This window comes from Hibiscus syriacus, unplaced genomic scaffold (genome assembly GCF_006381635.1).
Source record: "Hibiscus syriacus cultivar Baekdansim isolate YM2019G1 unplaced genomic scaffold, ASM638163v2 tig00110893_pilon, whole genome shotgun sequence".
Taxonomy (NCBI): domain Eukaryota; kingdom Viridiplantae; phylum Streptophyta; class Magnoliopsida; order Malvales; family Malvaceae; genus Hibiscus; species Hibiscus syriacus.
In genome coordinates, this window is record NW_024062901.1 from 9,565,962 (window position 1) to 9,592,548 (window position 26,587).

The following is a 26,587-nucleotide window of genomic DNA, read 5'->3' on the forward strand; positions in this document are numbered from 1 at the left end:
TCATACTTGTACTAACAATGTATTACAATGACATGAACAAATACCAGATAGATGATCATCTCTGATTTCTGATGCATGCTTTATTCAAGAGAAGAACGATAAGGAACCGGAATCGCAAGCAGGTCGTGTTTCCTTCTTATTGTTAAACCCGGTGCACATGTCATGTCCAAGTCTTGATATTTCATTCCACTGGGGAGCTTCCAATCAAAGTGGTACACCATTTGTGCAAGTTGCTGCTCAATATTAGCAAGAGCAAATGAAATGCCTGGACATATCCTTCTTCCAGCACCGAATGGAATATATCGAAAATCAGTTCCTCGATAGTCTAGTGAGCTATCAAGGAACCTTTCCGGATTAAACGTGTCAGATTCATTCCAGTACCTAGACTCTCTTGTTATTGCCCATGAATTGATAATGACATTAGTCTTAGCAGGTATATCATACCCGCCAAGCTTACAGTTCTCACGGCATTCCCTTGGTATTAAAGGCACTGGATTGTGCAGCCTCAATGTTTACTTTATAACTGATTTTAGGAACTTCAGTTCGCGAAAGTCATCTTCATCGGCATACCCTTTGCCATTAAAGAGTTTTCTCACCTCAGCTTTTGCTTTTTCCATTAGTGTTGGATTCTTCAGGAGTTCTGACATTGCCCATTCAACAATTGTTGATGAAGTTTCACTCCCCGCAGCAAATATGTCCTGAAAGTGGATCTAAATTCAGCAAATTACTTGTTGAAGGATGAGAATTTAAAGCAAACATTCCAATATGACTGATTTGATGTTGTTGGAAGACAGGGAAAAGTCAAGGTTGCCATGCTCTTGAAGGTCCAAAAGCATATCAACTAAATCTTTCTCCTCTCCACCACTTCCATTTTCGTTAATCGTCCTCTCTTTATGCTCTGCAATGATATTTTCAAGTATTCTATCAGCTTCCCCATGCAGTTTCTCAAGTTTTGGCCTGATTCCATTAATCATCTCAAGTGCTTTAATTGAAGGGTAAAAATCCGCAATTGTAAGGCCGGTTGCCACCCTAGTAACTTCTGTGATAATAAATTTAAACTTCTCTTCTTCATTGCATACCGAACCGAAAGCCACCGTCGATGTTATCCGATACGTTAATGAGAAAATTTGGTGACTCGGATTGGTTGGAGAACTCCGGTACGACGATATTCTCTCGATGAATTTGGAAACCATTTCTTCTCTAACTCTTCTGAACGACCTCACACGCTGCGCGGATAAAAGCTCCGTCACACAAATTTTTCGAAGCTGCCTCCAATAACCACCATAAGGAGAGAATACAATGTTAGTACAGTCATAAGATACGATGCTGGGAGCTAACTGATAGGGCCTGGAAGCGAATACGATATCGTTTTTCTTCATAGCTTCTTCGGCGATTTCGGGTGAAGATATAACAACTGTGGAGACTGCTCCAAGTTGCAGGTGCATTAAGGGGCCATGGTTGAGAGCCAAGTTCCTTAATGTGCATTGGGGTTGTGAACCACCAGCAAGAAGCTGGTGAATGTTTCCCATCAGAGGTAGTTTCCATGGCCCTGGAGGCAGCCTTGGGAATGGTTTCTTAGCTCTCAATGTTTTAACGAATCTGGTAATTATGAATAAGAATAAGAAGGTGGTGAAGAGGATGATGATGAATGGAGGAAACATGGAAAATTTATAATCCGCCATTGGTGGAGGTACTGCTTGATCTTGTTTGTTGCCATTCTATCAGGTATTTTAACATATTTATACTGATACAAGTACTGTTTCGTCGTGGGAAAAGTAACAACTACTGTTCTTGGTCAATTTTTTCTACACCAACGTGTTTCGGCATCAACGTGCTTATGTGATCAATATGCATCACGGCGTTTTTTCCGAAAAATCACCTGTAATCGATATATTTATCAATCTAATACTAATTAGATTATATTTTTCGATCTAACATCTTTAGTAGTAAAGCGCGTCCCCTGCATCGCGTTATATGTTGATTTAACGCCACGTGTGGTAAGACGCGCGTCTTATCCTGACATAGATACACGTGGATAAAGCGTGGGGTAGGTGTATAATTACACCTAAGGTGCGGGACAGGAATCGCGCCTTCTCTGTGAATCTGACACACGTCAGGAAGGTACGCCTCAGGTGTAATTACACAACTATCCCGACTTCAATACCCCCAAACTTCCTTATAAATATCTTCATCCTCAATCACTTTCATCACACAAAATTCTCTCAAATACTTTTATAATCTCTTCTAAGGTATATTTTATTATATTTTTAATATTTTGTATTTAATTTATTTAAGTATTTAATTTATTTAATATTTTACTTATTTAATTTTTTTTGCATATATAAAATGGCAGACGATCTATTTCGCTTGGATGCAAATCATATATCTCGACACTTTGCTGATACGGTGACATTTTAACGTTTTAATTTAATTTAAATTATTAATTTGAAATCGTGCAAGATTATATTTTTTACGAAAAATGTTGATCGGAGATACGAAAGCCAAGTTTATATAAGTTTTCTTTGTAATTAAATAATTATTAGATAAATAAATATTAAGAATTAAAGTTAAAAATTTAAATCATGTTGTACAAAATTATAATTTCTTTTACATTTTTATTTTTCAATATTACTGAAAATTATCATAATTTATCTTGATTATTAAGATAGATTCAGAGGTTAAGGAGTTAAAGTTTGTTTTTCTGCACAGTCTTTTTTTTCCAAAAAAAATGAAAATTTTAATTACATATTTTCCGTTCTTGTCTCCCATAATGGAAATTTATATAGCCATCACTAGTAGATTAGATCTATAGCGGTGCTTTTCAGTTCTATGTCGACATTTTAAAGAGTATCTAAAAACATTTCCGACCTAAAAAAACGTCACAAAAAGTGTCGGCTAAACATTCGCCACAATTATTACCGGTATTTTACCATATTATTTAACGACGTTTTAGATACAAACAACTCATGATGAATAAGTGTAGTCGTTGATTCTCAAATCCAATACCTTTAAGAATAATAATTATTCATTTAATCACTGAGGTAATTTAGTTCGTATTGTAACTGACTTAAGTTGTCTTATTATTTTATATTTTTAATATCTTTTTATGGGTAATTTTGTGGTACAATAATCTAATTTAAGATTAAAAGGACAAAATAAATGTAATAAAATATATGATAAAATTCATAATATTTTAAGTTAGACATTACCTAAAATATTATTTTTATGACATTTTTAGTTCAAACGAAAATATCATAAATAATATAACATTGCACTCAACCTAAAATGTTATGCCTCTTTATCATATTTTTTATTGCATCTGTTTTTACCGTTTGTTAATCTTAAATTAGATTGTCATTCATTTTCTCAACTTCTTAATATTTATGTTTGATATTGTCCTTTAATAGTATCTTTATATTATGGGTAAATTATAAATTTGATAATTAAATTTTTCATATGATTCATATTTTAGTAAATGTACTTTTAAAATTTTTAATTTATTTACTTAATTTTATGGATTGAATTTTTTTTGTTATTATACCGTTAAAACAGGTCGTCATGACGTAGTTTAGAGAAATTATTTTTTAATTGTTAAAAGACATGGAGGCTATGACTAAGGATGGCAATTCAACCATAATTTTATCTTATATATTTAGGGATAATTACAATAATATCCCTCTATATATAATTTTTTTCAATTAAGTCACTGTTTTCATTGAATTAAATTTTTTTATTATTATTTCGAGTCGAGTCGGGTCGAGTTTCTAAGTCATATATTCGGGTCGGGTCGGGTAGGGTGAAACATTAATTTTATCGGGTCGGGTCACGGGTGGAGAACCCTTTCTTCTCGGGTCGGGTCGGGTGGCCCAAAAACCCGACCCGACCCGACCCATTGCCATCCCTAGCTATGACTGGTGAGAAAAAATAAAGGATTTTTATTTCCCACGACCGCCTATTTACTGCTCATCTTCTTTACCTATTTGTCTTGATTCTCCGTCACTCATTTTCTGCTGCAACGTTGACACTCTGGCAGTGGCGAAAAAAAACTTATGATTCATCGATAGTTGTTCGTAAGCGCCTCCTCTCATCAAACCATCGAATCAAATCTCAAATTTCACATCGCATTTAGATGTATTCCAATCTCGAAATCTACTGGTGCTATGGCAGAACCCAAACCAAAAGTCATCGTATTCCTCCTCAAATGAGCATTAAAAGCACCAAGTATATTTGAAAGAGTAAAGGAAAAGAATGAAGCAGTGATTTATACTGGAACTCATAAGGAAATTAATGGAAAACATGAAGGTATGCCATCCTTTTGGTAACAATAAATATTAAGGCAAAAACTTTTGCATGTTCTGGTTCTTGTCATGTTTGTTTTTTGGAAATTGTATTGAAACATTATGAAATTGTTCATTGTTGTATTGCCTTTGTTGATGTTTGATCGGCGAGAGTGGTATATCCATCATTTAAAAAAATTGATATTTAGGTTCAAAATTCATAACCTTTACCGTGAAAGGGAAAGTGGATGAAGAGAAATCATCCATGGCATCACATTTGATGTTTCTTCTTTGCCCTTTTCACCACCTCTCTCAAAACCCATCTCTACTAGAAACCATTCCCTTTCCAAGAACACACCTAAAAAATCCCTCTTCTCTCCCAAAATCCTCCAAAAATCATCTTCTTTCTCTTGCAGCCATATATTTCATACCCGTAAACTGCACTTCATCATCACTTGAATAAAACCTCTTCTCTCTCTTGAAAACCATTCAACTGCTGGTTCTGTGTTGAAAAATCTTCTTCTTCTCCGATCAAGTTACCTTTCACGATAATTTTTAGGTTAGGGATTTTGATTGTAAAGTTTAATTTTTAAATATTAATATTTATTTTATTAAACATAAATATTACGGGGTGATGGAGAAAATGAGTGATGGAGAACGAAGACAAATAGGTGAAGAAGATGAGTGATGGAGATTGGAGAATGAAGATAAATAGGTGAAGAAGTGAACAGTAAATGCTATTTGATGGTAGACCATATACTTAAAAAATTATGATGATCACTAATTAATCAGTTTTAATAATTAAGAGACTATTATTATTATTATTATTATTATTATTATTATTATTTGAAATTTATTATATTGATTATCAAATCATCAAGAGTCATTCAACATGTATTATTTTATTATATTATCATATATCATTATCAGCGTCTAAAGTTAAATTATTGCTTCTTATATTTTAATTTATGTTCACAAAGTGGACCATACCTCCACATTTTGTATTAATATAATATATCCCTTCCAATCTCAATCAATGGTGGTCTATATGCCAAGTTTCAGCTATAAAATAGAAATTGACAAGAACAATCAAACAATTCAACAGTCAACTGTATCTGCTTTGGATCTTCTAACATATTCCAAAAGCTTCTCCAAAAAAACCCAGTTTTGCAAGGTATGTCTCCAGAAATATCTCATTTTCCTGCTAGATCTTTGTTTCTATTAGTTTCAGCTTTGGGATCTCAGCTTTGTCATAAACTTTCATGGCAGAACCAGTTTTGTATGAAAAATATGAGCTTTAAGTTACTTGTTTTGGAGTACATCTTTATTCTTGGGATTTTAAAGAGTGAAAATTTTCAGATTTGGATCAAAGAGCATCAAAATGGGATGAATTTAATGTAATTTAAAGGGACTTTAAATTGTGGTGGTTGAGTAGATTTACTTCACCATTGAAGCAAAAATAGGAAGAGATCACATGATAATCGGCAGTTCAAAGAGACCTTTGCACCATGGGTTTGGTTGACACTGACCACTTAATGTAAGAAGAATGCTATCTGTACCATCTTGGTTACTTTTAAGTCTAATTTTCTGATAATTTCAGGGTTCCTGGTAGTGATTTATGTCTGCTGAATCTTCCTAATGGCCTGTAATGATGCAAACCAGCCTTTGCTATCAGAAGTAGCAGCTCCGAAAACTCGAAGAAGTAACGGGGATGTACCAAAGAGGAGAAGGCGGCTTCGACGTGTTCGAAGTGCTCCATTTGTGGATTTTGGTCCGACTGATACTAATGGAGAAGAAGCACTTCCGCGTTCCGAATCCATTTTCGGGAGACTTAACATAAATATCAAGAAGGTACCCCTAGTTTTGACATTATACTTGGGTATAGGCACCCTTTGCTTTTATGCAATCGGGAACCAAATCAGAGGAGATAAAACTAATGGAATTCTTGATGCTGTTTATTTCTGTGTCGTTACGATGACCACCGTCGGATATGGTGACCTCGTTCCTAACAGCAACCTCGCGAAACTGCTAGCCTGTGCTTTCGTCTTCACAGGAATGGCTCTAATCGGACTTGTACTTAGCAAAGCTGCTGACTACTTGGCGGAGAAGCAAGAGATATTGCTGATTAAAGCCTTAAACATGTATAAAAAAGCTGGTGAATTTGAGGTTCTAAAGGAGATCGAGACTAAACGTGTGAAATACAAGTTTTATACAACATTGATCCTTCTTCTTGTGCTTATATTAACCGGGATCGTCTTCCTACATAAAGTCGAGAACTTGGACCTTATCGACGCTTTTTACTGTGTTTGTTCTACAATTACAACCTTGGGATATGGAGATAAAAGCTTTTCAACTGAAGGGGGACGCATTTTTGCTGTGTTTTGGATATTAGCTGGCACTATATGCTTGGCTCAGTTCTTTCTCTACACCGCCGAGGTAAATACAGAGAACAGACAAAGAGCACTGGTGAAATGGGTTCTTACTCGAAAAACGACACATGTAGATTTGGAGGCTGCTGATATTGATGGCGATGGAGTCGTTGGGTAAATACTTTGCAGATTATTAACTTGATGCTTTCTTTTTATCAGCTCGATCTGTTAGCCGCGTGATTGACATCAACCCGTTTTCTTTGCTTTATTTTTGTAGAGCTGCAGAGTTTGTTCTATTCAAACTTAAAGAAATGGGGAAGATTTGCCAAAATGATATTTCACTTATCTTGGAGGAATTCGAGGATCTCGATGTTGACCAGTCCGGAACCTTGTCGGTATCCGATATAACCGAAGCTCAATCCGGTGAAACTAGGACCCCGTAGAAACATTATATGTAATGGAAGGTTAGTTAAACTCCAGTATTAGCCCAGCTTCTATTGGAGGGATGAGGTGAATGATCTTACAGCTATTCTTTAAACCTGTAATGCGAACTTTTAATCACTTATAAATCACCGTGTCGAGTTATTGAGTACTCCGACTTCATCAAATTGAATTGAACTTCACACAAATGAATGTATTTCGCAATGACGATTCTTAGCAATTTCAGGTAGAGTTTAAAGTATGAACTGTTTGCCATTTTACCAATTATCTGGTTCCTGTGCAAATGGAAAGGCTGTTATGCAAGAAAAAAAGCAATATATACACTTTTTTTTAACACCTAATCTAATCCGACTCAAATACCGAAATTAAAGTGTTACACGAGACTACTAAAGTGATTAACCAAAATTTTTCTTTTTAAATCAATTATAAAACATCATAAAAAATCTATCCGAGATAAAATGAAATAAAACATAATAATATGAGTTTACATAATACAGAGTGTCTCTAAATCATCTAAAATAAATACAATGTATTTAAATCAAAATAGAGTTACGATTGAATACAAAAAATATCTACAATAATGCATGTCATCTGATATAAATCAAGACGTACCCTAAAGACTCAGTTAATCTAGAATATGTTATTACAATAACGCTCCACGGACAGTCTCCTAAGAACCTCCACCCTGGAATTACATTCAAAACGCTTGGGCATACACCCCTCTAGGTACTCTAAAGTCTCAGTTAATCTAGAATATCTTATGAAGATAACGCTCCACAGACAGTCTCCTAAGAATCTCCACCCGGCCAATTTACTCCGTCGAGTCTTAGGGCATCTATGCCTAGCTGGCAACTTAAGTGTCTTGACAGTGATTGGGATATATCTGAATCGTACAGTCGTTATTTGCTAAAGTAACTCGGGTGTCCTGGCTGTTTCTCGAGCATCAAACAATGTTAGTTTTATGTGATAGTTGTTATTGTTTCTAACTGTTATGCGTTTATTATTGTTCTCACTTGTAGTTTTATTTGATGACATTTTGAGTATTATTGGGTCCCTTAGAACTATCCCTTAAAACCCATGGGTTTCTTATCTAAAATTGTTCGTGGATACTGATACTATCGATATTGACTCTTGAGTATCAATACTAACTTCTAGGTATCGATATCGACTGCTTATTGGGAACTGAGACAAAATGGGTAATATTCATATTCTAGTTTGAGTACCGATACTTTCAGTATGTGGTATCGATACTATCCTAAATATCGATACCAAATTTGGCTTCAATGTTTTAGAAAATACCTCAATATTGATACTCCTATTGGGAGTATCGGTACTCTAACCCGATATTGATATCTTCATGAGTACTAATATCAAAAATAGCTATTGGAATCTGTAAAGTGAACTCAGTATCGATACCTAATGTATGAGTATCGAAACATTACCTACAATATATATACCTAATGTATGAGTATCGATACTTCTAGCCCCAAATCTCCTTATTTTAAACGTCTGATGAACAATATCGGTATTTTTACTCTAATATTGATACCCTAGCCCAGAAATGTCCTGCTTAGGGCATAAAAATGACCCTCTAACTCACCCAAGAGTCCTACTAAGGTTCCTAAACATTATTAGATTTTTATGTATGATAATAGGAGTCATAATAGGTCCATAAACATATTTAAAAAACCAATTACTGAAATCTACCATGAACATGCTTCACGACTCATGCAAGCTAAAAAACACACCTAGTTATCTACATTGTACTGGAGTTGAGTTTGAAGTGAGTTACCTTCAATTTCTAAGGTGCTGGAACACCCAAGGTTCAACCAAGTACTAATTTCTCCTTCCCTTTGACCTTGGGGTTTTTTTCAACTTCTTTCACTAGGTAAGAATCAAACACTTGAGTTACTAGTTTGATTTAGAGGTTAAAAAAATTTAAGAACACTTCCTAAGACTTAAATCCACCAAAATGGGCTGATTTACTAAGAATCCTTAAATCTCACTAAAACCCACTCATGGCTATCTTAACCAAAACTTGAATGGAAGACTTGAAATGAAACTTAGAAAGAAGAGATTAAGAACTCTCTTGAAATGCTAAGGGAGGTGGAGAGGCTTTGAAATGGAGAATAAGACAAAAACAATGGTGAAAATGAGACATTAAGGAGGGGTGCAAACGTGAGATAATCACCCTTAATGGATATTCAACCTTTGAAATTAAAAGTGGTGAAAATGTTCGCTTGGTCCTCCTAGTTTTGATTACAACTTAAAATATTTTTTTATCAACTATTGGTCCCAAACTTATTAAAATGCAATGGATTTATTTAAACACACTCGGATTAATCCAAAATTATTAACTTGAGATTTGAGGAGTTACATTTTCAAACTTCAATGGCAAGCTATTTCGTGCTCTCGAATGTATATGATGTCATGTTTAGATCTTCAGATTTGACTTCATGAACACAAGTCCAGCATTTGAGAGACACTCATCAAGTATTGAAATTTCTCATTTTGGACTTGCGTTCTTAACATGGCATGGAATATTGAAATTTCTCATTTTGGATGTGCATACGAAATTTCCCATAATCCTATGCACATACCGAAAACAGAAAACGACATCAGCATGAATCTTCTAGGAACTTTCCAATGCATTTGGCTCCAAAGTTCCCTCAAATTCTATTAGAACTAAATAACTAGAGTTAGTTAAGAGCAGTTAGTGTTCAGTTGAGGCAGATACAGAGCTTCTAGAATTGTGCCAAGCTTCTGTTAGCTATTATAAAATCATGTACACCATCACTGGAATTAACAGAGAAAGCATTCTATGTTTGTTCAACATTAAAGCTCAATCTAGTTTTTCAATATGGTATCATTCGCCGATGATCCTGCGGCCATCTTTTCCGCTTGCGTTTGTTGTTGTTGTTTTCTCTCCGATGCAATCTGAGGAAGCTGAAGAGCTTGACCGAAGTAGTATGGATGGATTATCTGATTTCATCTCAGTTCTGCCCGACGAGTGTTTGGCTTGCATTTTCCAGTTTCTTAGCCCCGATGACCGGAAACACTGCTCTCTTGTTTACCGGCGGTGGTTGAAGACTGAAGGACAGAGCCGTCATCGACTTTCCCTCAACGCCCAGTCAGATCTGCAACATTTGATTCCTTCCATCTTCTCTCGCTTTGATGCTGTCACGAAACTGGCCCTGAAATATATCCGTAATTCTGTTAGCATCGGGGATGAAGCGCTTGTTCTAATCTCGGAGCGCTGCCAGAACTTGACTCTCCTTAAGCTCCGAACTTGTCGTGACTTGACCGATACCGAAATGTCGGCTTTCTATCTTGCACTTTCGGAGCTAAAGGCATGAACGCCGTGCTCGACCACTGTCCAGCGAATTCCGTTGGGTTCTTGGAGAAGTTTTTTGGGTGTCCGGCGGGGACAAATCCCCACTGGTTGGATACTGCTTGCGGCGGTGGCCTCCGATGGGTCATTATTCACGTGGGGTGCTATAATGAGTATGGTCAGCTAGGCAGAGACGTCACTTCCGAAGGATTACAGGGGGCTTATGTGAAAAATGCAGGTGCAAAATTCCTTGATGAGGCTCCTGAGCTTGTGAAAATTGCCCAGGTGTCATGTGGAGAGTACCACACTGCAGCTATTTTTGCATAGTAGTATAATCCTTTTGTGTGTGTAAATAGAAGTTTAATTTTGTATTCATTTTGTTGCTTCTATCTCAAAGTGTTAGGGGACTTGAAAGCTTCAGAGTCAAGAGTCCATAAAAAAATGTGTCAAGGAACCTTGTAAAAGAGGGTGAAAAAGAAAGAAATGAAGGTGAATAAGAAGAACGAAAGGAAGCATCAGTACTTTCGATTCAAAGTGAACGGAAGGAAGCATCGGCACTTTTGATTCAAGAAGAACGAAAGGAAGCATCGGCACTTTCGATTCAAGTGAACGGAAGGAAGCATCAGCACTTTCGATTCAATTGTTCATCTTTTCAATTGTTCAGGGCTAAGATGTGTATGTTACCTTGTTGAAGGAGGAGGAGAAAGTAGAGGGAATATTAGAACTAAATAACTAGAGTTAGTTAAGAGCAGTTAGTGTTTAGTTGAGGCAGATACAGAGCTTCTAGAATTGTGCTAAGCTTCTGTTAGCTATTATAAAATCATGTACACCATCACTGGAATTAACAGAGAAAGCATTCTATGTTTGTTCAACATTAAAGCTCAATCTAGTTTTTCAATATGGTATCATTCGCCGATGATCCTGCGGCCATCTTTTCTGCTTGCGTTTGTTGTTGTTGTTTTCTCTCCGATGCAATCTGAGGAAGCTGAAGAGCTTGACCGAAGTAGTATGGATGGATTATCTGATTTCATCTCAGTTCTGCCCGACGAGTGTTTGGCTTGCATTTTCCAGTTTCTTAGCCCCGATGACCGGAAACACTGCTCTCTTGTTTGCCGGCGGTGGTTGAAGACTGAAGGACAGAGCCGTCATCGACTTTCCCTCAACGCCCAGTCAGATCTGCAACATTTGATTCCTTCCATCTTCTCTCGCTTTGATGCTGTCACGAAACTGGCCCTGAAATATATCCGTAATTCTGTTAGCATCGGGATGAAGCGCTTGTTCTAATCTCGGAGCGCTGCCAGAACTTGACTCTCCTTAAGCTCCGAACTTGTCGTGACTTGACCGATACCGAAATGTCGGCTTTCTATCTTGCACTTTCGGAGCTAAAGGCAGAACGCCGTGCTCGACCACTGTCCAGCGAATTCCGTTGGGTTCTTGGAGAAGTTTTTTGGGTGTCCGGCGGGGACAAATCCCCACTGGTTGGATACTGCTTGCGGCGGTGGCCTCCGATGGGTCATTATTCACGTGGGGTGCTATAATGAGTATGGTCAGCTAGGCAGAGACGTCACTTCCGAAGGATTACAGGGGGCTTGTGTGAAAAATGCAGGTGCAAAATTCCTTGATGAGGCTCCTGAGCTTGTGAAAATTGCCCAGGTGTCATGTGGAGAGTACCACACTGCAGCTATTTTTGCATAGTAGTATAATCCTTTTGTGTGTGTAAATAGAAGTTTAATTTTGTATTCATTTTGTTGCTTCTATCTCAAAGTGTTAGGGGACTTGAAAGCTTCAGAGTCAAGAGTCCATAAAAAAATGTGTCAAGGAACCTTGTAAAAGAGGGTGAAAAAGAAAGAAATGAAGGTGAATAAGAAGAACGAAAGGAAGCATCAGTACTTTCGATTCAAAGTGAACGGAAGGAAGCATCGGCACTTTTGATTCAAGAAGAACGAAAGGAAGCATCGGCACTTTCGATTCAAGTGAACGGAAGGAAGCATCAGCACTTTCGATTCAATTGTTCATCTTTTCAATTGTTCAGGGCTAAGATGTGTATGTTACCTTGTTGAAGGAGGAGGAGAAAGTAGAGGGAATATTAGAACTAAATAACTAGAGTTAGTTAAGAGCAGTTAGTGTTTAGTTGAGGCAGATACAGAGCTTCTAGAATTGTGCTAAGCTTCTGTTAGCTATTATAAAATCATGTACACCATCACTGGAATTAACAGAGAAAGCATTCTATGTTTGTTCAACATTAAAGCTCAATCTAGTTTTTCAATAAATTCTAAGCGCTTTACATTGGATTGCAAACTTGCTTTCTGCTGTAAGTCGCTTCCGTCTCCGTTGAATTTTCCGAGGCTCTCTTTCCGAGCTTGTTACTGAAGAACCTGAGCTTAATACCAGGTTAGTTTCGATAGATGTATTTTAGTTCTCTTAACACTGAAGTTCTACGTTGTAATGCTTCTCGCAGGTAATCTTAGTGCTGGATCCCTTCGATTCGATCGATTCAATGACTTCGAACAATGCAAAGCAAGCCAAGTTAACAAATGATGAACATGCTCCCGAGGAAAGAAGCTTTCGGGGCTGCAAAACTACTTCGGTCGCTGCAAAATGTGCCCCTCCGGATACTCTTGGGTCTGAGATCCCTGATCTTAAATGGCTTGGCATATACTTCGGTGTCTACTTGACAATTGGAACCATAAGCTTTTATTCGTTAAGGACGATATTGGAGGGGGGGGGGAACGAACGATTTCGTTGATTTATTTTGTTAAATAAATTTAATTATCAAATAATATTTAATCACTAGAATTATAAATAAAATTCAATTTAACCCCAATTATAATTTAAGTTAAAACATTACATATATTATGAGATAACTGTGTAAGACAATTTTATGAGATAAATCTCTAAGCGGTGCCAACCAAATGCCAATGGTACCTAATAATGTCCATACACAATCAAAGGGAAGATCTTCTATTTCAGGACACATCTAATCATATAAATTAAACAAAGTTTTGCCCATAAACAATCAATAAACTTGAATAATAATAAATAAATAATACAATACAATACAATACCTAATAATGTCGAAAGTTGGAAGAGTCAGCTTTGTGACCCTAATGACGATGCTCCTACTGGCTTAACAGGGTATTACCACTGGGAAAGGGTATATCACATCCACATTCTCAACCGGATGTCCAAGAAGGCTCCGCCGCTGACGGTGCACGTGAGGTCGAACCCACGATCTTAAAGAGCACATCACCGGGAAAGGCGGCGAGTTCCAGTTCCATTTCACCCCCCAGCTTCTGGCACAAAACGGTTTTTAATTGCGTTTTCATGAGCGGCGCTAAAACCAAGGCGTTCGATATTTACGGGCCCAATGATTATAGCTACGGGAGCAAAGTTTGCCGTCTTCTTAAACAGAGGCCGGTGAATTGGAAGGTGCAAGATGACGGGTTTTACCGCAGTTGTGACGGTGTCAGTTATCAGAAGATGTATGATTGGGGGCGCCGGTGAATGATGATGATAATCATCAACGTAATGCGAATATTATCGAATTCGATTCAATTTAAAAAATTAATATTTTATTTTATTTAGTTCAAAAATTTATGAGCATAAAATTATTAAATTTAATTTACACTCAAGATTAAAAATTAAAGTTTAATTCAAGCTCAAGTTCAAACTCAAACTCAATATTATATTTTAAAAATATATAAATATTAATATTATTAATAATCTAATTTAAAAAATAAAAAATAATTTTTTTTTGTTTAAGAGATTTTCGAGTCAGATATCAAGTAACTTATTTTAGTTCGTTAAAAATTGATTCGAATTCATTCGATTCAAATATTGACCAAATTATAATCGAATTAAACTCGAATAATTTGTAATCAGTTTCATCTCAAATATTGCATAGAGATGGATCAAAAATCATAAAATTTTAAAATTGTCATATATTTTAAATATTATTTTTATATTTTTAGTTATAATCTATTTTTTCTTTCTTTAAATTCTACAAACTTACTTCTTTTTAAATTTTAAATATTCATTTTTCATAATATAAAATCTCGTATCCGATCCTGAACGAGTGATATACAGAGATGTAACGGGCTCCAACCAAAACAAGCCATCTTTTCTTCCATTAAAGGCTTGCGACAGCACGCGATGGACTAACATGTAACACCAATGCATCTAGGGATGTGTACAAATCCGGTTTTGATCAATTGATTCGACCCAAAAATTCTTTAATATGTGATATGATATGATATGAAATAATATATTTATTAAAAAATATTATTTTTATTTAATAAAAATATGGTTTGAATTAATAATAATATTATATATATAGATATTATTGTAATTATCACTACATATATATAGTAAAAATAATATTTTTGGGTATGATATTTTTACTCTAAAGTCTAAACTCGAATCCGACCCAACCTTAACATACCTTCTAAAAAAATTCGACTTAACTTGATCCGTATTCGATTTTTTTTAAAAAAATTTAACATAATCAAATCGAATCAGATCGAATTATACTGTCTAGTTTGGATACTGTGCCCATCCCTAATTGCATCTCGTTGGATTTTTATTCCACAAATTAAAATCGGTGCACAACTGACATTATTATTTAGGATAAACTACACTGATGGTCACTTAGCTTTTAGAGAACTTTTATTCTAGCAACTAAACTTTTAAATTTTGCATTACATACACTAAACTTTTAATTCACATTAGTTATGGTCATTATCATTAGTTGACATGACATCTTCTCAAAACAAATCTTAAGATTCAAATTGATATATGTTGAAAGCACTAAATTTTCAATGAAAAGAGTTGTCATCGATTAATCACAATGTTTAAAAGACTTTGTTTGGATATAAGATTAACATAGCTCAATATCAAATTGATTAAGCAATTGACAATGATGGACCAAAAAAAATTAGTTTTTAGTTTCAATTGGAATTGAGTAGATTAGAAGATTTTTTAATGAGTTTGAACCGAAGAAAATAGAGAAAAGAAGAAGAGAAGTAGTTTGATGATCTTTTCGATTGGTGAAACCATCAAAGGACAATGGAGAAAGAAGAACAATGATTTTTACGCTTTTAAGGGTTTTAATGTGTCACAATAAGGACTCCAATGCAATTTTTTTTATGACCAAAGTGAATATAGCCTAAAAGCTCAGTGACTAATTGTGTAGTTTACCCTATTACTTATTATTGTGCTTGGATTTGATTATTGCTGGTGTGCAAAATTACCCGACCCGGTTGACCCGACCCGCCGACCAGGATCTAAAAAAACCGGGTAATTCTCTAAAAAAAATTACCCGGCCGGGTTGGGTACCCGGCCCGACATTTCCCGGGTCGGGCCCGGGTCACGAAATCTAGTTTTTCCAGGTACCCGGATAACCGGGTATCCGGTTATTTATATATATATATATATATAATTATATAAAATATAATAAATTATTTATATTATGGATTATTATATTTTGTATTTTGAACTTTTAAATTTTATGTTCGGATATTAGAGTATGTAATTCGAAGTTTCGAATATTTAAATTTATGTATATATTTTTTTAAATTAATAATTTAAAATTAAAAAATTAAAAATCGGTATCGGGTACCCGCAAAATTCGAATTCCCAATTACTGGGTACCCATAATATCCGGGTCGAAACACGGGCCGAAAAATCGTCAACCCAAAAATTTCAGGTACCCAAAAATCCGGGTACCCATATTTGCACACCCCTACTGCCCTCCACTTCCTTCTGAAAAGGACATGATGCCTCTCTCCTTTCAGCTGGTTTCTTTTCCCTCAATTTGTGATTTAGCTCCTAAACTATACATATTTTTCACTTGGATACTTCAATTATTATTTTGGCCCCAATTAAACCTTTCTCCTTTTTTTTTTGGCTCCAAAGCCTTTAGTTTTTAAGAATTGTATGGTACCATGTGGCTAAACATTGTGTTGCACATGGCTTGCAATTCCAAACCTTGTTGATGTTAATGGGAAAAGAGATTAATGATTTGCCCCCTTTACTTTAAAAAATATTGAATTAACCTCTTTGATTACCAAAGTTTCAAAAATTATAAAATAGACATTAAATTTCTTCTCAAACGGATTACAAAATGATCATTAAACTATTCAAATTGTTATAAAATGATTATTAAATTTATCGAATTGTCACAAAATGATACTTAAAATTATCAAAATTTATCACTATTTGATAACATGTAATACCCATTTTGTAACAGGTTGATGAGTTTAATGATCATCTTATAACTTTTAAAATTGCAATGACCAGAAAGAGCAGTTCAGCATAGATCAGTGACCATTTGTGTATTTTAGCCTTTTTCTCACAATCAGATCGCTTTCAGAAAAGAACATAGGCACTTGAGTTTTAAGGAACACACAAGGGTGACCTGTTTCCTTCATGATTTTTCAAGCAGTGCTGGTCCAAGAGGGAAATAAAGGCTACCAACATATCATCATTTCTAGCAAATTCCTCCGTTCTGGTAACCCTGAAATCTCCTTTTATGAAAATAAAAAAAAGTAGCCAAATATTTGTTACATCTATCTATCTATCTATCCATCTGAACATGATGGAAACAACAACCGAGTATCAAATATGTCCTCCATTTCGTCTCTTCAAACCCTACTTACTCTGCGTTTCAATCCTTGCCCCTTCAATTGTTTTGACTAGTTTCCTTGGCCTGGGGTTCCATGCCATCCTTCTCACGACAACAGTCTTGATCTTAACAACAAGTTTCATGTTCAAATTATCCCGGAAAACAATGGTGGTACTCGAAGAAGAAGAAGTAATACAGCCGGTGCTGATGAATAATGTTACTGTTTCAGATGCTGCCCCAGGAGCTGATGATGGTGAAAGCAGTGAGGATTCATGGCGGAGTGAAGATGGTGAGCTGAACTGGGTGGTTTTAGGTGTTGTGGAGCAAAACCCTGAAGTCTCAGATGAATATTCAAACTCAGAAGATGATGATGATGATGAAGAAGAAGGTCTCATTGAAATTGCTATTCCATTTCCAGGCAATGAAACCACTGGTTTGAATGAAGAACCAAAACAAAATGTGCAGTCCAATCCGCAGACTTTCTTGCAAGAACCTATTTTCCAGGAGCAACACCTTGTGGAACTGTTGGCAGAAATAAACGAGGAAGAAAATCTAATTGAAATTGACATTTCAATGGGTTCTATCAAATGTCCAGCATTTGAAATTGAAGCTTAAAATCATTAGATTTCCAAACTTTGAGTTCAGTATTTTGATACTAAGAGTTAGTTTTTTTTTTTATATATTTGTTATGATCAAATATCATAGACTCAATTCTCTACTTTTTTGGCTATGAATTAGCCTTTCTTATGATGAAGTTTAATGCTTTTTAGAGCATGTGTTATCTTTTTGGCACACGCAATGCAGAAAGGAAGCCAACATTTTGATTTTTATATTGCATGTGGAATTATTGCTGTCGGGGCCTTTCTCTCATGGAAATGGAAATGTCACTGGAATCCCTTAGAATTGGAATTGGAATTCAATTCCATCACTTACTTATGTTTGATTCAAGTTTTTAAATGGGGAATTGGAATCCAATTCGATCAAGGGAGTGAAAGTAAATTTCATCCATAACATGAAGGAATTGAAATCCTTTAGAGGGAGAGAATATGAAATTTGACCATACTACCCTCATCAATCTTTTGGTATTAGGGTCGGATTTTTTTTAAAAAAAACCAGGATCGAGTTAGGTTCAGGTTTAGGGTGAAAAATACCCGACCCAAAAAATATATATAATTTTACCTTATATATTTAGAAATAATTACAATAATACCCATATATATATAATTTTTTTCAATTAAGTCACTGTTTTTATTGAATAAAAATAATTTTTTATTATTTCGGGTCGGGTCGGGTTTCTAATTCATATATTCGGGTTGGGTCGGGTGAAACTTTATTTTGGTTGGGTCGGGTCTCGGGTAGAGGTTCCCTTGTTCTCGGGTCAGGTCGGGTGGACCAAAAACCCAACCCGACCCATGGTCATCCCTAATTGGGATGATTTTAACTTATGATGTTTATTAGTATGATTTTTATAATTTATTGAAATGAATAATCAATCAATAAAATGAAAATTTAATATTTTTTTAATTTTTTATAATATATTGTTACGTGTAAGTTATAAAACAAACTAAAATTAAGCAAAAAAAATAAGAAGGGCAATTCTGTCATTTTACATTACTGAAATCAAATTCATCTGACATGTTTGCGAACCAAACAGAATATGGAATTAGATTCCAATTCAATTTCCTGCCAACCAAACAGGTTTCAGATTCAGATTTCAATTCCTTCAGATTTCAAATCATTCACAGATTTCAATTTCCTCAAAAACATTCTAGCGAACCAAACGCCACCTTAGGGTAAATATATTGATGTTACCAGTTATTTTTATAGTTATTTAGTTGAAAAGTATAAAATGATATTTCTTATTAACGGTGATAAATGTTAGGGAATACAATCGTTAGTTGTGTAACAACAATAATAAAATATCGTATTTTACTTGATATTTTACTATTTTTCTTTCTCGAACTAGCATCCTTCATCGTCGTTAATTCGACTGTCGCCGATCCTCATCTGCAACGTGACGGGGTACCATAACAGTTTCCTTTCTCTATTCTTTCTTCTATGTTTGACTTTCCTACCATTTGGATTCGAAAGAAAATACTTTGGTGTTTGTGAATCAAATGGAGCCTAAAAATATAGGTTTGAGAGAAAAGTTGATGAGGCTGTTTATATAAATTTATCTCAGAAAATTTAACGACGTTGTACACTTAACAAAAGAAACACAAATTTGAGAGCAATGATAATTTTTTTAAAACTAAATGACCAAAATGGAAATAAAACAAAAATTAAGTGACAAAAACATAATTTATCTTTAATAGTATTTAAGGGTATTTTTGCTATAATTATTTGTTAAAATAATTTTTATAAATATATATTGTTACACGGTGTAACAAAATCTAACATCCATCAATACATTTTGTAATTGCTTTCTTCAAATAGTTGAAAGCTACATACTGGAAATTTATGCAATAATTTATACACACTATTTTCAATGAGAGGCCAACACATAAGTACTTCTGTCTCATGTCAATGTTCTTGTCTTTTTCTCTCGTATTAAGCAAATAAACTGAGTAAAAAAAGATACTTAACTCTTGTATGATTGTATAAAGTTAATTTCAGTAGTCTAATTAAAAAATTAAAACGAAATAATTCGATTTAAAATAAGTTGCATTAAAACCTATCAAGTGATTCTAATGATAAAAGGGAATGTTGTTCTCTCTAAGAATCTTGGATTAAAACAATTATTTGCAGTGTATAAACATTATCAATTAATTAAAAAATTATAAAAATATACATTAAAATCATCTCAAGTTATTAAAAATTCATTTTTCTTTACTTAAATATTTTGTCTATTTAATTTAATTTAATTTAATTTAACTATTCAATTAGAATAACATGTGTCATCATCTGAATCAGCTTATTAAAGAAAAATAAATAAATAAATCGAAGGGAACACAAGGCAATAAACCCAGGATATGTAGGGTTGGATATAGAAACACCAACCAAAAAGTCAAGTTCATTATTTGAATTTTTATTTTTAACAATGACAACTAGATTTTATTTATAAGGGGAGAAATCAAAATTATTACGCAACAAAATATAGAGAGAAAATTGGAGATAATAATCATCAAAATACTCATATAAAAATAAAGTATTAAACCTAAAGATACGAATAGAAACAAAATCTTGTATTGAAAAATGACAACCAACATCAAAATCCAATAACCTTCATAAAAACTCATTGTCTCTATCGAGTTGGAGGTTTTGCGAAGTGATAAAGGAGTAGTGAGCTAACCAAACAAATCTGACAGGCTGCTTCGTTACATAATTCTGATTAAATCGGCAAAAAGGCTTTTACCAAAGAGGGGATTTGACTATAAGTGACCACCGACAAACCAATTAGAAAATAAATGTCGTAATGGTTTTTATGCGAGTACCAAAACAATCACAAAAGTATGCGAAAAACGTACCAAAAATCATAAGGTTCGTGCCACAAGACCAAAGAAAACACGTGCTACAAGACCAGAGAAAACGTGTGCCACAAAGACATATATTCTTATTCAAAATTAAAAAGATTCAATAAAAAAGACATAATATAAAAAATAAGAGAATTATTAGTCACCGACAGTCGACAACCAATATTAAAATTAATATCGTCGGCATTTAAATAAAAAATTAAAGAAAAAAAGACGACACAACAATATTGAAAGAAAATTAAATTGAAAAAAGAGAGAGACGTCTAGAGTTTTTAATGGTGATTTTTGAATAAGAAAAGATAATAATAATAATAACAATAATAATAATAATAATGAGAAAAATGAAAGAGATAAGAGATGGAAAGGTAAATATAATTTAATGTTTTATATGTATTGAATGAATACTTTTATTTTTAAAATAATTTAGGATGATTATAATGTATGTTTAGATTTTTTTAATTAATTGATAATACGACTTATAAATATAACTATTTAAATTTAAAATTTCAAAAAACATAACAATTTTTATGTAGCAACTTGAATTTAAAATTAAGATTTTGAAATAATTAAATACGAGGAAAGAACCAAAAATAGTAGTAGTATTTTAATTATCCTTATTACATGCCTAATCACTCAAAACGCCAAAAATATCTTGGACATTATTGTTGTTAGGTGTATTGATTGAAAAGGAAAAGTCCACGCCGATCACGTGCGAGACACAGAATCAACGGCTCAAAACGAATTCTGAAAAATTATCTAACGGCTTGTATTTCATCTGTGCGAAAGACACCCTTATCGGAAAAGAACGGCCCAGTGCTAACCACGTTCATATTACCTACATTTATATTATTTATACTAATAAAAACACGAGATATTTAAGTAATAACATTCATTAACTAGTAGGGTAAAGTGTCTCTCAAGTGTATGGTATTAGTTTGTTGAGTTTCTTTATTAGTAAAAGTTTTAAAATGATCATTTTATTATAAGATTTTTTTGAGTCATTTAATTATTAAAAGTTACAAAATGATCATTTGATTATTCATATGTTCTAAATTTATCATTTTTTGTTAAAAAAATTAGCGATCATATGAGATGGAGGTTAACTTATTGATTGGGATATGATAAAATTTGACCTCGAGAATGTTTTAGTTGTATTTTATGGATCGAATCTATGTTTAAATTATGTTGTTGAGCTAGTGCTTGAACATTATGTTGGTGAGTTAGTGCTTCATAGCAATGACAGTGCCAATAGAGATCATTAAAATATGATTTATCATATCTCACTCAGCATATTAACATAAAACTCATATAAGCATCATTTTTATAGGAAAAGGATGATTTTGGAATATATCAATAGTCAAGTGATCATTTTATAACTTTTAATAGTCGAAAGACTAAAAAAAACAACATATTATAGTCAGAGGACTCAACAAAACAACATCTTATACTTGGAAACAATTTTATAGCTTTTAATAGTCAAGAGACTTAACAAAATAACACCCCATAATCAGAGAAACATTTTATAACTTTTAATAGTTAAAAGACTTAATAAAATAATGTTCTATAGTCAGGGGACCATTTTTATACTTTATCTTAACTGGCATGTCACAAGTCCTTATGAAATTTATATATTTCCTATTTTAGTTGGATATTTATTTTTCAACTGCTATATAATTGAAATTAGAATGTTTTGAAAAATCATGGATATTTTTTTTCATTAATGTGTGAATACAAGATAATATTTGTTTGAAAAAATCTTAATCATTTAACAATAAACGCTTAAACTTCCCTACAGACAATTTGTTCGAACCCAAAGCCTCTAGAAATAACAGCTATCCCATTAACCACTGAAATTGTTTGATCATTATGAGGTAATGACATGTCATTATTGAAAAAAATAAAAATGGTCACATCAGTAATTTTATTTATTTTTTTAATGGTGGGTCAAAATATAACGGTAGATACGATTTAAAAAAATAATTAGTTGATCAAAACAAAATCAAAGTGATGGTTAGATGACTAAATATGTAGTTTACCTATTTTTATGTAAAATAAAATAAATATTTTAAACATGAAATATGATAGTGACAACTTGATGCCTTGATGGCCTTTAATCTCTCTAATGTTTTGGTATAATACATTTTAGGTCATTGATAATTTGAATGTTTATCAAATTTTGTCTCTAACTTTTGAATTCAAATACTTATTAGATCTATTAACTTGAAAGTTTCTTTTCTTGATTAATTAACTTGGAAGTTAGATGACTCGCAATGTTTATTCCTAATTTATAAATAATTTAGTTTGCATTTCGTTAAATTTCTTTTATTGGTCAAACTTTTTACTAGCATATTATTTTGTATGATATATATATATATCAAAGTACTAAGCGTTCATTCAAAGAAAAAGTGAAGAGCTGAAATAACTTATTTTCTCAGTTTAGTCCTCTCCTCAATTTTCCATTAGAACAAACCTTCACTTAAGTCAACACCAAAACCACTCTCTTTCTTCCCATCCAAAAACCCTACACCATAAACTAACCAAAAAAAAAACTGAAGCCCTAGTTCTTGTATACGTACATATATTCTCAGCATCCAAAGAGTTGTCCGGCCATGGCGGATTCAGACACTGAATCGGGAGGAGCTCAAAACAACGGTTCAAACGCAGGAGGGAACAACAACAGCAGCGACCACCTTTCTTTCCCCAAAGAACAAGACAGGTTCCTGCCCATCGCCAACGTTGGCAGGATCATGAAGAAGGCTTTGCCCGCCAACGCCAAGATATCCAAAGAAGCTAAAGAAACGGTGCAAGAGTGCGTGTCGGAGTTCATCAGCTTCATCACCGGAGAAGCCTCCGATAAGTGTCAGAAGGAGAAGAGGAAGACCATCAACGGCGACGATCTCTTGTGGGCCATGACCACGTTAGGGTTCGAAGACTACGTGGAGCCCTTGAAGGTTTACTTGCAGCGGTTTAGGGAGATGGAAGGGGAGAAGACTACGGTTGCACGTGAAAAAGACGCGCCTCTCGGTGCTGGTGGAGGCGGAGGCGTCGGTGGCGGAGTTTATGGGATGATGGCACATCAGTATGGTTCTACTGCGTTCCATCAGATGGGTAATGGGGTGGGTAAAGGTGGGCCTCCGAATTATTTGGGTGGGCCGAAGTAGTTCCTCATCTGTCACTATCATGCCCGACACGTGTATGAACGTTGTTAGTTCGATAATAATTCCGGGTTGGGTCTGCCCGGTTAGGTCATCATTGGGTACACGTGGAAGGTTTTGGTGATCATGGGCAACCTGTGCTGAAGGTAAACCTGGGAGAACTATAGGCGAGGGGAAGGTGAGTGTGATGGGGCCTACGTAGCTATAATCAAAGACACGTGTACGGTCGGAAGATGGTAGAATCAATTTCAGGCCCTTGACATGTGTTCACAACGTAGAGATCTTGTAGCTTATGACTATGGTTTTCGGTAAAAGTAACATTAGGATTATGGATTGCCCTCGCATATAAATTATTAATGTTATTGCTAGTATTTAAAATATATTATTAATTGTAATCACCTTATATCAATAATAAATATATTATGTATTATTTAATGTTACCAGTTAAAGTATGTTCAATAACTCGTTATTTATTGTTTTTAGGTTTTTTCTGTCGTCTTTTCTAAGATGGCGTTTGGTTGGCATTAATCCCTTAGAATTAGGGGAATTAAAATTTAATTTCATCAATTTTTCATGTAAGGAAATTGGAATCTTTCACTGCTTCAATTTTTCATTAAATAAGGAAAAATGAATTTCATCTATTCTATGATGGAATTCAATTCTCGTGTTAGAGGGAATTGAAATTTGATCATAGTACCCTCATTAATCTTTTGATAATTTACTTATATATTGAATAAAAATATCTTTTATTATTTCGGGTCGGGTTTCTAATTAATATATTATGGTCGGGTCGTGTTGGTTTTTTTAAATGTGATATTCGGGTCGGGTCGTGTTCGGGTTTAGGGTGAAAAATACCCGACCCGAAAATATATATAATTTTACCTTATATATTTAGAATATAATAACCCCTCTATATATAATTTTTTTTCAATTAAGTCATTGTTTTTATTGAATAAAAATATTTTTATTATTATTTCGGGTCGGGTCAGATTTCTAATTCATATATTCGGGTCAGATCGGTGAAACTTTATTTTGGTCGTGTCGAGTTGGTTTTTTTAAGTGTGATATTTGGGTCGAGTACAGGTTTAGGGTGAAAAATACCCGAACCAAACAAAAAAATATATTTACCTTATATTAAGAATAATTACAATAATACCTCTATATATATTTTCAATTAAATCACTGTTTTATTGAATAAAATAATTTTTTATTATTCGGGTCGGGTCGAGTGAAATTTTATTTTGGTTAGGTCGGGTCTCGGATGGAGGCTCCCTTGTCTCGAGTTGGGTCGGGTGGACCAAAAACCGATCTAATAAATCCTGTCTTTACATAATGAAATCAAATTCATCTGATATGTCTGCGAACCAAACAATATGGAATTGGATTCCAATTCAATTTCCTGTCAACCAAACAGAATATGGAATTGGATTTCAATTCCTTCACAAATTTCAATTCCCTCAGAAACATTCCAGCGAACCAAACGCCGCCTAATTTTCTTAGATTAGTGTCTCGTTTTTCTTCTAAGAATTTGCGACCCTCTCTATAGATTAATCAAAAAAATTCTTTAGTTTTGTTTGGTCGACGAAGACATCAATTTGATATTAATTGTCGATCGTTGTTTCTATTTTTTTTCTTTGTTTTTTTAGTTTTTAATAGATACGTATATCTTGTGGTATATTTTTTTCATATTCTTCGCTTGTTTGGTTTTTTTATTTTATATTTCGTAGGGTTAGTTTTGACGATTTCACAATTGACCGAGATGATGTTTATTTATAATTCTGTTGATTTTTCCCGCTTTGGGCAACCAGATTTAATTTAGATACTCAATTTTGTATTCGTGAATAGTTTGTCACAACGTTTGACTTTGATTTGCGATTCTTTGTGGTATTTCAATAACTTAATATTTTTCGTGTTTCGTTTGTATATATTAGATTTTGTTCATATCTATTTATCATTAGAGTCTTTTGGTTGAGTTTTTATTTTCATGTATAATCCTTGTATGATCTAAAATGACTATTTTTTTGTTTCAATATTATAGGAAAATATTCAAATTATGTATTTAGTTGACAATTTTAGTTGTAAAATCTATTATAAATTTAAATTTTTTAGCACTTTAATAAGATTAACGGATTCTATTAAAAAATACTACATGTAAATTTGAATATTTTAGCATTTTAATAAGACTAGAGACAAATATGCATGTGAATAATCATTAGTAATATGACACCTTCAAATTATTTTAGCATTTAATAAGACTAGAGACAAATAATGCATGTGAAATAATCAATTAGTAAAATATGACACCTTCAAATTTATTTTCAGAATTTATTTTAAGAAATGGATCATTTGTTACAGAACACATGAAACTTGTCACATGATAGTGGCGAATTTCATAAAATATATTAAAAAAAACTCACAGTATAAAATAGATCAAAGTTATATGAAACTTATCACCTCCACGTAACCAATTCTAAACTTGTCACCTCCCCATAATAAGTTTCATATGCACTATAACAAATTATCTAAATCCCGAAATAATTCTTATCAATCTCCATTTTTCAATTTTTTTCACTTATATTATTTCCCTACAACCACCCAACTTTCTTCACTTTCACTCCTAAAAAACAGCTTTTAATAGAATTTGAGGCGACAATAAAATATAATGTTTTAAACGTTATACAAAATTATTTGACCACTAAAAAATTAGGCAATTTTCCCGATAAATCACCGGTGATCGACATATTTACCGATCTAACACCGGTCAGATTATATTTCCCGATCTAAAACCCGTAGCAGTAAAGCGCGCCCCCTGAACCGCGCTATACGCTGATTTGGCGCCACGTGGGTATAGCGCGCCCCCTGCCCCGCGATATACGGTGATCTGTCGCCACGTGGGTATAGCGCGCCCCCTGATCCACG

The 26,587-nt window shown here is 34.0% G+C and overlaps 4 protein-coding genes and 1 pseudogene across 4 annotated transcripts; 4 read left to right on the top strand and 1 right to left on the bottom strand.

Moving 5' to 3' along the window:
* Positions 1-57: 57 nt before the first annotated feature.
* LOC120145738 lies at positions 58-9,628 on the bottom strand (annotated as a pseudogene).
* Positions 5,358-7,259, top strand: LOC120145739 (two-pore potassium channel 1-like). The gene is made up of 3 exons (XM_039159495.1): positions 5,358-5,451; positions 5,878-6,820; positions 6,924-7,259. Exons 2-3 carry the CDS (start codon positions 5,916-5,918, stop codon positions 7,087-7,089), a joined length of 1,071 nt encoding a protein of 356 aa, XP_039015426.1. The 5' UTR covers positions 5,358-5,451; positions 5,878-5,915; the 3' UTR covers positions 7,090-7,259.
* A 335-nt stretch (positions 9,629-9,963) lies between the features above and the next one.
* LOC120145687 (F-box protein At1g47056-like) lies at positions 9,964-10,443 on the top strand. The gene has a single exon (XM_039159457.1). The coding sequence runs from the start codon at positions 9,964-9,966 to the stop codon at positions 10,441-10,443; it is 480 nt and encodes a 159-aa protein (XP_039015388.1).
* A 6,762-nt stretch (positions 10,444-17,205) lies between these two features.
* LOC120145688 lies at positions 17,206-17,655 on the top strand. The gene has a single exon (XM_039159458.1). The coding sequence runs from the start codon at positions 17,206-17,208 to the stop codon at positions 17,653-17,655; it is 450 nt and encodes a 149-aa protein (XP_039015389.1).
* Positions 17,656-22,923: 5,268 nt separating this feature from the next.
* LOC120145070 (nuclear transcription factor Y subunit B-3-like) lies at positions 22,924-24,062 on the top strand. Its single transcript, XM_039158972.1, has one exon. The coding sequence runs from the start codon at positions 23,123-23,125 to the stop codon at positions 23,672-23,674; it is 552 nt and encodes a 183-aa protein (XP_039014903.1). The 5' UTR covers positions 22,924-23,122; the 3' UTR covers positions 23,675-24,062.
* Positions 24,063-26,587: the final 2,525 nt, after the last annotated feature.